The sequence below is a fragment of the Macrosteles quadrilineatus genome, unplaced genomic scaffold (genome assembly GCF_028750875.1).
Source record: "Macrosteles quadrilineatus isolate MER2022 unplaced genomic scaffold, UCM_ALF_1.0 Scaffold_4__1_contigs__length_99947679, whole genome shotgun sequence".
In the NCBI taxonomy this organism is placed as follows: Eukaryota; Metazoa; Arthropoda; class Insecta; order Hemiptera; family Cicadellidae; genus Macrosteles; species Macrosteles quadrilineatus.
Window position 1 is genome coordinate 59969940 of NW_026542597.1, and position 13897 is coordinate 59983836.

The following is a 13897-nucleotide window of genomic DNA, read 5'->3' on the forward strand; positions in this document are numbered from 1 at the left end:
GAGAACCGTTATAACATTTCTCAAACCTTGTATCAGCTTGAAAATAGATATGTAGGGCCTACCTGCCATGTGTACCGACGCTGCCGGTACGATAGTCTCTGTGGCAGTAGTCAGGGCTGTCGTTTAGGTACAGAAGATCATCTGGAGAGTAGAGAGGACCAGGAGAGGGTCTAGCAGGTAGAAGTTTCCACCCCACAGCCCCACCCACTCGGACTGCAACAGAGTGGGGGTATCTGCGGACCAATCGAGTGGCGATCTCTTGTAGTCGTGACGGCAGAGCTCGCCAACACGTTCGTATACTGCACGACCCCGAGACTCCGTGACACTTGCATTGTGACTGCTCACTGCTCTCCACGAGCTGAGGAATGGAAATAAACCTAAAATCTGACTTTAGCCCTGTAAAATTAAGTCCAGAATATTTCAAGTACATTTCAAAATTTACCAATAGGACAGAGCATATCACACCAAGCACTCATCCCTTCGGCATAAATACAGCGATGGAAAAATAGAGTTTACAATTTTAAAATGTAAGAGGTGAGTAGTGTGCAATTTGTATTCTATGAGAGATAGCGAAATTAAAGTCAGTTTTTTTTTCACAGTACTCGATATCAGGGCTAGAGATCGATATTGCCTATCCCTGGGATGCCCTGTGTTGTAAAATGGTCCTTTCTGCTGGCAGAAACATAGGCCATGGAACATTCATAGGCATATGGAAAAAGCATCCTATACACCCCTAGTAGATAGGGTTGCCTGATTTTTTCTCCGGCGAATAAAAGTGACAGCGATGTTGGGAATGAGTATACGAGTGTGGGCAGGGGACGATTTGTCCTCGAGCGAGCGACGACGACTTGTGCAGGTTAAAACTGTATGTTAGTTTGTGTAGACTGTAGGCACTAAGCACTGTATATATAAGAAGTATGTAAGTATTGGTTAGCAGACAAGTAGAGGTTACAGCAGAGCTGTAATTACCAGCCCGCTGTTGCGAGTATAAGTGCGAGGTGAATGTCATGGCTGGCTGTACAAGTGATTGCAGTAGAAAGTGAATTCACTTTCAATTCGGCGCACTAGGTCATGAATGCAACTCAGCGCAACCTGTCTGACCTAGAGAGCTGACACTAAGTTAAGTAACGCTTGCGTAAAATACACATGTCTACATCTACATATAGTACTTAAGACTAAAAAAGGACTGAATAAACTAAATACGTATTCAGTGAGCAAATATCAAACATTTATTGTTTCCAAATTTTTATATTCGGAGAGTTCCCGCTCATCCCCAAGTATTGAACCCGATATGCCTTGCTCTCAGCGATTTCCTTCAGTTCATCTGAACTCAACGCCTCGCTGAACCGCTTCGGTAAGAATATACAGAAGTCGGCACTCTTTTCTGGCACATGGATGTCTAGGACGATGGACGCTCCGTATTTGGTGTTTACTGCCCTCCCTGCCACAATGGAGTAGCCCTCTTTGTTAGTAAGCGCCGAAACGTCGATCCTAGGGAGGTATGGTCCTTTCTCCAGGGTGTTGAGTTTTGCTGCTAGGGCCATGATTATGATCTATAAAAAAATATCCTGTTTTAAAAGTCGTACTAATAGTATGCCATATTATAGGCCGAGTACTGATATAATGAAAATTTATCGAGTTAACTAGCTTAGCATTAATAGACAATGCATAAACAACTGGAGCACTACAGCATAAATAGTACAATTGAAGATTGCTGCGTGAAACAAGTATGTCACAGCATATAACGCAAGGTGTAATATCATAGAAATATTAGCGCAACGGAGGGCAACTAGATACATATAAAACGTTTAACAGCTTAGTAATAACAGCTAAATGTATAGAAAAACCGTTGCACTTAGAATATACAAATATAACAAGTAAGGTTTGCAGATTGTAACAAGTATATCGCTGCATATATCGATTAGTAGAGTGTAATACCATACACATAGCAGTCCATCGTAGCGCAACTATATACATATTACAAATAGCTCTAAATAGCTAAATGTGTAGCAAAACTGTTACACTACAACATATGGATATATTGTAATCAATGTTATCTTGTATCATGTGTCAGGAATACCGTTTCATATAACAAGTAGTAGAAATATTAGTCAGTATAACATGTAGGCAGTACCAAGACAGTATAGCAAATGCAGCAGTGTAGAGAAAAACACATATTGGGACAGACAAAGGGGGGAAACCTTGAGTAAGTGGAGGGTATGAGAGTAATGCATCATTATGCATTAACGCAAAACAAATATCAGCACAGCAACAAATAAGAATATACAACTAGCACTCTTAGAAAATACAATTATGGAGCTATAGTAGTAGTAGAAAAGTGTAAGCTAAATAAGCATATACAAACTAAAAGATCATACAAGTAAGATTATTCTCACAGTTAATGCATAAGCACACGAGACATACCTGTTCGGTTGCGTGCAGAGAACTGTGCAGCCATGTACGCTTATGCCGCTTATAAGCAATCCTGGCTCCCCACAATCACTGACCTTACACAAACTGTATAAAAGCAGCCCATTGGCACTGCAAAGTTGTATTCGACTCCAGCTTGCATTGTGAGTAACTCGTGCACCTCGGTCAGTTTGTGTGTCTGGGGCAGTACGTGCATCAGTCGAAGTCGTCTACGCTTGTGTGATGCCAGAACATCTTCTCCATAGTTGTAAGTACAAACATATCGTAGTTTGCAATATAGTTGCTAGGATTTTAAAAAGACCATAAGATTTAAGCTTTTCCTATAACTCCTTGCTCTCCTTACCATAAGAGCAACGTTAAATAGCTAGACTCAAAACTTACAAAATTATTTACAATTATTTAATGTCAAATCTGAGTGTTGTAAAACGTGGTAATGCTCGTTAAATTAGAAATCTGAAGTGAAGTATGTAGCTAGAATATTAAAAGATGTCTAAAAATCTGTTTGATTAGAAATACGTTGATCTTTAAAAACCAATTATATATTCAATAAATAAATATGACTAAATAAACTTCTAATAATACGATTAATATAGATTAATTATACAATCTCTGGCTATCGCATGATTATATGTTGAATATACACTTAATCAATACTATATACAATTTGAAATATTCTTCTCTCAAATCAATACAAACATTCTATTTCAAATGTCACCAAGAACTAGTTTGTGTAAAAAGAAATAAATAATCCGCTAGTGTGTGTTTGCATTTAATATTGTTCTTACTGGACAAATCATGACGCTAGCCAAGGGTTAAGGGTTCTTCCTTGTTCAAATAACTAGCTATTAAATATAAAGTACCCTAGTGACTAGGGATGTAGGTACATAAATAAAAGTCAATAAATATTTCTTTTAACTATATATCTATTAAAATATATATGTTCACTATTTAGTCTTTATTACTTAATAAATAATTTTTAACCTATATACCCTATAGAAAAAATTAAGAACACTTCTATACTACAATGTTTTGAACGTACTAAAAAAAAACGAATTAATATCTATCAGAAAGAAAAATCATTAGGTATTATGAACTTAGCAAGCATGTAGGATTATTTTAGAAAAACTTGCATATACGCATTTTTTGTCATAAGTTAAGCTAGCAAAATAAGAAAAATAAATAAATAAATCATGCTTAGAAATGAGTGTAGATTTTGTCTTTAGAGCTGTAGCTTAGTATATGCATAGATTAAGCAACTTTAAAGCTCGTTCTTTGTGTCTAACTCTTGAGTGCTGTCTGTGTTTGCTAGTGCAGACACAACCATCTCTCTACCATGTGTAATTCTATGATTTCCGCATTATTGTTAGGCTAGATAACTAGTGAATGCATTATTGGCTATGAAAAAATCACTTTATTCGCATTAACAAAGTTTAAAATTATTAAATTGGCAAGAAAAAAAATTGTAAAGAAAAACACGAATGCTTAAAACTAAACTTTGTAACTTAAGTTTTGTTCGGTATTTCGATATTGTTAATATAAATTTTGTGTGATTATATTTTAAGCTTATATCACAAACGTTTTAAATATAACATATTGACACTAATCAAGTATGGATGGTGAATAAAGATATTTTGATTTTGATTTGACGATCTATGCAGTGGATAGAACTAACTGGCTTCAGTTGTTATATAATGATGAAAAATCTACTTAGGAAGGAGTATGCTTTATTTTTGGTATTGACGAAACTACTATATATGACAACTGACACTTTATTTTTACATTCACAGCGCTAGAAGTGAGCAGTCATTCCCTATGTGCCGTCTTGCAAAGTTCCGCTTAGATGTTAAACCTTCAATGAGCAGTCTAGCTGTGAAAACTTCTACAACAATGTAAGTAGAAAGCCCTATCAGTTTTATATCTTCTTGGTACTACGTTTAGTAAACTATTATTTGAGAGCTTACAACTTAATATAGTCGAATGTAAAGAGCCCCTTAATACCTCATATTGTCCTAGCAAAAACTACACTAAACCATGCAGCTATATAAGCAACATTCATTGTTGCAAGAAATCCACACAACTAAAGACAAAATGCGTGTAATATGAGCTTAAAGAATCTGAATTGTAAAATCTCATGCTGAACATGATAACATAGGCAATAAAACTTAAATTAAAATATTAAAATAGGTAAGTGCTAAAAATTAATGTATTTTTTCTAAAACTTAACGTAAACAATCTCAAACCAAATATAATAGAACTATAGCAGACCATGAGCAATGTACTTAATGTTTTAGATGTATCTACAATGTGCCATCTGTCGAGAAGCCTACTTCCTTAGTGCATCCGCAAGGAGCCGTCACCAGCAAATGTGTTTGGCGTTGAACGACTACTTCACATCAGCAGTAGCGAGCAACAATGACAACAGACGAGAGACACACGAGGCAGCAATTCAGACACCTCCACAGCAAATTAAAGCAGTACCCAGTGGCAGTGGCTTGAAAAGAAAACTACCACCTCCAAAGGTGACTAAGCGTCCTGTGACTAGTGTATTGTCAAGTCCATCATCACATACAAGTTCAACAACAAGGCTGACGTGGTATTTAAAAAAAGGTCTTCAATCAGCCAAAGACTATGTTATAGAAAATAATGAAAACCTCTACAAGGACCTACCGCCATTTATTGAAGCTGCTAACGAAGTGGTGCTCGATATACTACAAGATGAGCTGCGTGTCACCAAATCCCTCAAGTACAACGTCGTACTGGAGGCCGTCTACTGCCATCCTGAAGGACATTGCGAACTTATGAACTTCAAGACCACGTCGAGGCTTATACACAGCGCCTGTGATGAGCTACAAGAGCTGCTGAAGAAGGACGCCAGCAAACTGCTTCGTGAGGAGTCTGAAGCGCAGGCGAAAGGCAGTGGATGGACTTTGCATGAGGTAAAGAGCCTCACACTTAGACTAAGCAAATTTTCATATGCATTGCCTGCTGGAAGTGGCTATCTGCCACTGCCCCCAAAAATTGCTAAAAGGAAATGCATTTTAAATGTAAAAAACAGCAATAATTGTTGTTTCATGTATTGTATATTAGCCAAAAGTCTACCTAATATATGTTATGACTCAGTGCTTACTGAGCATAGCTTTAGGGAGTGTGAAACACATTACAACTTTGATGGTATTTCATTTCCAACGCCCATTTCACAAATGAAAAAATTTGAAAAACAAAACATCAACACTAGCGTAAACATCTTCGAACTGGACGAAAATGCCCATATTACACCACTCAGGATAGTTGATGAGCAGCAAGACCATTTTGATCTCCTTCTCGTTAGAAATGATGAAGGAGAGGCTCATTTTACGTTAATATTGAATTTCACAAAGCTTATGCAGCCACAAATTACAAAAGGCAGCAACAAAATTACAATCTGTAAAAGGTGTAGCACCTTTAAAGAAAACAGGCGCTGTGTTCCGACACCTCAGCACTGGTTGAGTGAACATTTAATGCTCTGTGGAAAATCAAAACCAAGTGAAGTGATTTTGCCGGAGCAGCATAAAAGCAAACTTAGATTTGTTAGCTACGAGATGCAAATTGAAGTACCAATTGTAGTCACAGCTGACTTCGAATCAACACTATATCCAGTTCTCTCGACAGACAATGCCTATCAACGGCACGAGGCGAACTCGTTTGCTTATATCGTAGCAAGTAACCTTCCCAAAGAGCTGTTAGAGGAAGCTGAGATAAACACCTCACCCTACATACACAGATCGGAATCGGCTGCAAAAGAATTCCTTTTACAAATGCAGGAGCTAGCTGTAAAAGTGGAAAAGCTGTACACTAAAAATGTGAGTATGATTGCATTAAATGATGAACAACAGAAACAGCATGATGAAGCGACAAACTGCGAGCTGTGTGAAATAGCATTTGATGAGACATTGGTTCAGTCAAGGAAATGCCGGGACCACGACCATATAACAGGTCAGTTTCGTTATACCTTGTGCTCGTTGTGTAACACCCGCTGTCAACTTCCAAACTTCATACCAATATACTTTCACAACCTTTCTTCATACGACGAAGCATTCATTATTAAGAACTTGGCAGTATTACCCAACAGCGAAATAAAAGTGATCCCTAGTAATTCAGAAAGATTCATCAGTATATCGATAAAGATTGGGAGGATGTGGCTTAGGTTTTTGGATTCATTTCGCCTAATGGCGGACAGCCTTGCGAATCTCGCTTCGTATCTCACACCGTCGGAACTCGTAGAGTCATCCAAGCTTGTGCCAGAACAGCATGTGGAGTTGATTCAAAGAAAAGGGATTTATCCCTATGATTATGTAAAAGACTTTGCTGTATTCAGTGAGGAAGCACTGCCACCACGTGAAAGCTTTTACAATGCCCTCAATGACTCGGAAGTTACGGATGCAGAATATCAACATGCCCAACACACTTGGAATACAATGAAAATGAAAAATTTTGGACAATACCATGATTTTTATCTGTTATTGGATGTTTGTCTTTTAATGGACATAATTCAATGCTTTCGCAAAAACTGTGTAGCCACCTATAACATTGACTGTTGTCATTCATTTACAGCGCCAGGTCTAGCATGGCAGAGTATGCTACGTATGACTGGTGTAACTTTGGAATTGTTGACGAACTATGACCATTTCTTAATGTTTGAAAGTGCGATTAGAGGCGGTTTGGTACAATGCTGCCACCGCTATGAAAAAGCCAACAACCCACTTTTAGAGAACAGCGAAGACTATGATCCAAACAAAGAAACCAAATATATGTTGTATTTGGACTGCATAAACTTGTATGGAAGCCAAATGAAAAAACACCTTCCAACTGGAAATTTTGAGTTTGTAAATGATGTTGATGATCTTAATTGGTCAAACTTACCTGAAGATTCGCCGTATGGACTTTTACTAGAATGTGATGTCACAGTGCCAGAGCACTTGCACGATCTAATGAACGACTTCCCCATTCTACCAGAACAAAAATATGTGGATAGTCAGGGAAAACTACTTGCTACGCTTGAAGATAAAAAACACTATATCGCTCACTATACAGTGTTCCAGCAGGCAGTCAAACTAGGCTTGAAAATTACAAAAGTTCACAGAGCGTTGCGATTCTCCCAGTCGCCGTGGATGGAAAAGTTCATCGACAAAAACACCACATTAAGAGCTGAATCTACGAATGAGTTTTCCAAAAATTTCTACAAGTTTATGAATAATAGTGTGTTTGGAAAGACGTTAGAAAACGTGCGCAATCGTGTAGATATTAGAATAGTAACTTCTGATGAAGCGTTCCAGAAGCTGTCACGTCAAGCAAGATTTGTTGACAGAAGCATTATCTCTGATGGTGTGATCGCGGTACATTTAAGAAGACAAAAGGTAGTATTAAACAAGCCAGTCTATGTTGGTTCAGTAGTTCTCGACAAAGCAAAAGTTCATATGAACTGGTTTCATTATATGGTTATGAAGAAAAAACTAGCTCCGCCAGACTTTGAAGTGTATGTTAACTATTCTGATACTGATTCTCTATTATATACCATAATTACCAAGTTAAACCTAAATAATGAATTGAAGGAAAGATTGGGAGATGTACTGGATAGGTCATGCTATCCCAAGGAGCATGAGCTGTGGCTGGAAGGAGCGATTCCTCAAATAGGCACATTTAAGGATGAATGCAAAGGAAGACAGCTATTTGAGTACGTAGGATTGCGTTGTAAAATGTACTGCTACAGGTTCAACTCCAGCCAACAGACAACGGCAAAGAAAAAGTGTAAGGGAATAAGCAAACGCTATGTCGAAAACAAAATTTCATTTGATCACTACAAGAAGGCACTGTTTGAAGATAAACAGTACAGAGCGACATTTAACCAGATAAGAAGCAAGACATTTCAACTCACCTCTAGAACAGTTGATAAACTCTCTCTGTCAGCCAATGATAACAAACGCATAGTGTTGCAGGACAAAATTAGAACTTTGGCGTATGGGCATTATCGAGCTCGTCAAAATGACGATGGAGGATCGTCAGAATATGATTCTAGTCAGTCTTAGCTCGATGGTTGATCAGCACTCTTTAGGAGTAGTCAGAATGTTGTATTCATTGAGCATGGATGCCGTTGCCCGTACTATTCCATATGAAAAAGAATATGAAAGAATCGAGGATATCGAAATGTTTTCGATTCTCCCTTCCCTCATGCACACAGAGTTGAGAAGCTCTATTAAACGGACTTGGATAAAAACTACAACAGTCAACAGAGATTTAATAAAAAGTTATGAGTTTAGAGATATCGACTTTATGCAAATTGATAGTTATCAGTTTGTCATGCTCATGAACCATCCTCTGGAGGAACCAGAGTTTTGGAGTCGAAATTACAATGGTAATAATTGTCATATAAATGTGGACTACTATGAAACAATACAAACAGAACGTCCTATGAAGTATTGTCGAGGCTGCTTTTTTAACCTTTTTACACTAAAAGACGATAATGATATTGACTATCAAAGTTATTGGCACGAAAAGGGGTTGGCATTTGTACATGTTGTACAGCATTTTGAAGTTAACTCTAACAGGCTAATTGATGCAGTGGTTAAACAAGAAAATAACTGGTGTGACTACTGTGTATTTCGACCATTGTTTACATTTCTAAACTACTTTGACTGTAGAGACAATAACAACATGTTACATGATAGTGATGAAGACAGCCCCGCATCTCCAGTGACAATGTTTAACCGTACAGAACTTTATGATCCGTATAGAGAGTGACATACGCTAGTCCAGCATATTTGAACAATGAGGCTGTTGGTCAAGTTTTGTTTTTTTTTTAACCATACAATTTCACGTTTACTGTGTTTGTTTTTTGCGTTTCTGTTTATATATTATGTTTTATTGTAAACCCTAGCTATTGTAAAATAATTTGATGAACTCATGCCTTTTTGTTGTCTATACTCTATAAGAGTTGTTTATCTACTTGAGAACTGAATTCTAGTAGTATATAGCTAAAATATAACTTAATAACATGATATAACAAAGTAAGATAATGCTTAGCATTATGATATTTAACACATGTATATTATTGTGCACATTTCATGAATATTTTGTAATGTACTAACAACCTTTTTCTATCTATATTTGTTTTACTATTACATGTTTACTAATCTTAACACATATATGTAACGCTAGAGTTGTATATAATAAACACATCTAAAATGTTTATGGTTATCTGTTATGTTGGTGTTATCTATATAGCATTTATCTTTCAAATAAACTTATGTTAAACTTGACTACTTTGTTTGTTGCTAAACCCATTATTTAAAAGTTTTCCAAACACCCTCTGAAAAATTACTTTAAAAAGTATTATTGCTATGTATGCTAAGAAAAGTAAAGTCAATCCTCTACTGTGTTGTTGCTAGCTTAGCTGAAGGAAAGGGTAAAAAAATAAAGAAAATCAAAGTTTGTAATACAAATATATTACCATAAGATACATTGAATACAGCAATTTTCTCTTTACCATTTTGACAAGTATTTTAAGTTCTCCATCACAGCTTCGGTAATGTTTGCTGCACAAAAGCGGCGTACCTCACTGTCTATCCACGGCATCATTGATGTCCTGAGTGCAGTCCGTTCATACCAAAAATCTTGAGTCTCTGCAGGCAACCTCCTTTCATTCAAGTCAGAAAGTAAACGTGGCAAATCACTTGTAATGTGTCGAACGAGTTGTTTATCCAAAGTCATTGAAGTCAAGTCATTTGTAGTGTTTGAAGAAAGCAAGGCCATTACCTTATAGTGTTTGGTAAAATATCGTGTGTAACGAGAGATCAGAAACTGCACAGTTGGGTTTATTTCAAGTAGGATATTAAAGTAGCTTTCAAGGGATGGGAACAAGCGTTTTAAAGAAATCCATCCATCATTTTGTAGAACCACTCTGGGAGTCTGTCGAATAATATCAGATTCACTAGAAGCTCTCGAAAGCGTAACAGAATTCAAATTGTGATTAACTGGCTTATTTCTCAGACGATAGTTACAAAATGATACTAATCCATTTGGTCTGGGTTCCAATATGACTGTATGTAGATAGAATGGATTGAATGGAGTTTCATTGGAGTAAAAGTTGTTGACAGAGTGGTGAACTGTAGAGCTTTGCAGACTTAAAAGATCTTCAAATGTCAATTCAATTGAGGTTTCATTATTCACTAAACAAATAGAAGGAGAAAAGTCTTTAATAGAATCAAGACCAACAACCGCATGAGCCTGGCTTGCAACTTTGTAAATCTGTCTGAGTAAAAGACGTGGTTCCCATGAGTTAGACTGCTGGTTAGAACGCACAGCTGCTTTGTGTGAACTATGAGAGTGACTCACCACAGATGTTGTCATCACAGGTGTTGAAGTAGACGTCGAAGAAGAACACACGTATGACACTGGAGGTGAAGTCGATAGTGTGGTCGGCGACGTAGATAGCTTAGGTGCTGATGTATTTGATAATAGTTGTTGCGAACGTTGAGGTGGTGGTGGTGGTGGCGGCGGCGGTGGTGGCAGTTGTGATGACAGTGATGGCAAAATCGAGGCATGAAGTTTTTCTTGATGACCTTTCTGACGAAAAACCTGGCTCGACCTGGCGCGTGTGCCAGATTTTGCCGAATTGGAGTGGGCTGGTATTTTCTGTTGTACGATTGACGGCTGTTCCGGTCGATACTCTTCCACTTCCTTTGAATCGTAATCCTCATCCTCTTCCACTGCATTACCATTTTCACTGCAAACTGTTGAACACTCGCGGGTATAGTAATTCGCTTGGATCGCACTTGCACCCGCTGTTGTGTGTACAGAATCAGATACGTCTTGTAGAGTCTCACCAGTTAGAGATGCAAGAAGCTGGTCAATGTCCATAGTATTTACATCGGAGTATATTACGTTATGCACTGGGGGTATAGGAGGAGCTTTAGTACGTTTGCGTTTCACTCGCGATAGATCTTTACGTGGAACTGGTGCTGACCGCTTCACTGACGCGTTCATACTGACTGAACCAGCAAACCAGTTCTAGGTTTTATATGCAGTGTATTTGCAGGTCTGGACAGGTCTTAGTACGATCATTGACCTTACGAGGCGGATGCTGAGCGCCAAGGACAAATCCATTGAACCTCTTGGATCTCTTTCTTTTTTGCGATTACATAACGTTGTTGTATAAAGAAGGCTTTGACAACAAGTCTAGACAGGTTTCCATTTATTTATACATACTAGAAATTTTAAGAGATAGATAATCCTGTTGTCGTAAGTAATGCAGTGAGCTTTCTATCAATAGTTGCAAAAAATTTTAAAGTTTCGGCATCTGATTTATCCAACGTGTTTAGCCTTTCATCAATGGTCCTTAATAATTTTGATGTTTTCTCATCTGATTCTTGCAGCTTCTTTACCTCTCCATCTAAGGATACTAGCGATTTAGATTGTTTCCCGTCTGAATCATGTAGCTTCTTGAATCTTTTATCCAAAGACATCAAAGATGTAGAAACTTTCTCATCCGAGTCTTGTAGCTTATTGAGCTTATCACCCAAAGATGCTAAAGATGCAGACGTTTTCTCATCTGATTCAAACAGCTTTTTGACATTTCTATCCAAAGATAACAAATGTGTAGACGTTTTCTCATCCGAGTCTTTCAGCTTCTTGAGCTTATCATCCAAAGATAATAAAGATGCAGACGTTTTCTCGTCTGATTCAACTAGCTTTATTAGTTTGTTATCCAAGGAAGCAATTAATTGTGATGATTTCCCATCTGATTCTTCTAAGTTGTTTAGTCTATCGTGATAGGATAACTGATTCTCCTTTATGTCTTTTAGCTCGGTCTTGATAGAACCCTCTATGGAGACTATTGATTGTTTTACATCCTTAACTGCTTGCTGGCCCTCTTTGAGGCTAACAACAAAGGTCTTTAACTTTCCTTCCACCTCATTCAAATCGTCTTTGTTCACATAGAAACGATTTAAATAGCCTTTAGACACCTTTTGTCGTGATACGTCAGGTTCCACTGCAGCTCTAAACCTCTTTGATCCATCTTCACTTATCACATATGCATCATCTTCGTCATCAGATAAGTGATGCTTCTGTTCTTGATACAAAGCATGTCCAAACTTATCTATAATGTGTCTTCTAATCATAGCTTGTACAATATATGTTTACAATAACAAGATCTAATCCAGAATGATGGGAGAAACAGGTTAATATACTATTTAAGCCCATGAGTTGTAGCGTGAGGGAAACCCAAGCCATTTGACATAAATCTTGTTTCCTTTGCGCTTTATAACCTTTTCAACCAAATACGTATCTGGGTAATTTGTCTTTTGTAATTCTGGTTCGTAAAATGCCCCTTTGATAATGTCCCCTTCTTCATCTTGCAGGTAGTACACTGGTGGGACAGATTTTCGCACTCGTATGATTTTAAATAATTCAGTACTCCAGTTTGGGGTGTAACCTTTTTCAAACAAAGTTTTATACTTAGAAACCCTGACTTTATCATTGACTCTTAGCTTTGGAATCCCTTGTACCTTGTTTTGATTTAATTTCCTCACCAATGCCCTCTCGTGAAACGATGTAACATCTCGTGGTCTCATGCCTGTTGTCCGATGTAGCCTTGAATTGTACATGGAAATTAAACGAGGAAGCATGTCTAGCCACCTATAATCTCCCTGTACAGCAAATTCCTTATACATCCAATTTTTAATCGTTTTATTCAGCCTTTCTACCACAGAGGCCTTCAAATGGGTGAATGTACTGAAATGATTTATCGCAAAACGTTGCATTAAGGATTTAAATTCTTTATTATAAAAATCTGTACCAAGATCACTTTGAATGTTTTGTGGTATTCTTCCGCTATTTTTCAAAACATTTTCCATAGCTGAGGCCACTGTCTTCCCTTTTTTGTTGTCTAAAGGAACCGCCCATGCATACTTTGAAAGAACATCAATTATCATTAGGATATACTTTTTCCCTTTATTCGCTTTTGAGTAAGGTATCATTTCTATCAAGTCGACTTGCCACAAATCGTCAATACCTCGAACAAAAACCTTTCTTCTGACAAAGTTTTTCCTAGCTGGTTTGTGTAACTCATTAACAATACCTCTCTTGGCAGCATCTGCTTGACTTGACATTGTCTTCTTTCTTTTATTCATAATGCCTTTACTACCTATGAACACTTAAGCGATAATTCCGTTTAGTTGAAGCAACTCTATAATATAGTCTATTTCTTCGCTATGAGCGTTGTGACCGGCTTCTTGTGACAAAACCAAGGTTTTAAGTCGCTTCACCAGTAAATTCGCATCAGATGTGTACCTGTCCACGTTGTCAACAGTTATACCACTTCCACTAGCGTGTTCCGGTGTGGTCATGCCTTGCTTTGGTGGAAAAAGTACCGATATTACGCTTAAGTACTTTTTGCCCCTATTTGCATTTACAGGTTTTTCAGCAGAATACA

General features: G+C 37.6%; 1 protein-coding gene across 1 annotated transcript in view; it reads right to left on the minus strand.

Annotated features, from left to right (window-relative positions):
* LOC128992964 (protein Wnt-11b-2-like) overlaps positions 1-13897 on the minus strand; it is a 28561-nt gene that overhangs the window by 3153 nt on the left and 11511 nt on the right. The window contains exon 5 of the mRNA XM_054416711.1: positions 63-358. Coding sequence (XP_054272686.1) covers positions 63-358 — 296 coding nt within the window. The remainder of the gene's footprint in view (positions 1-62; positions 359-13897) is intronic.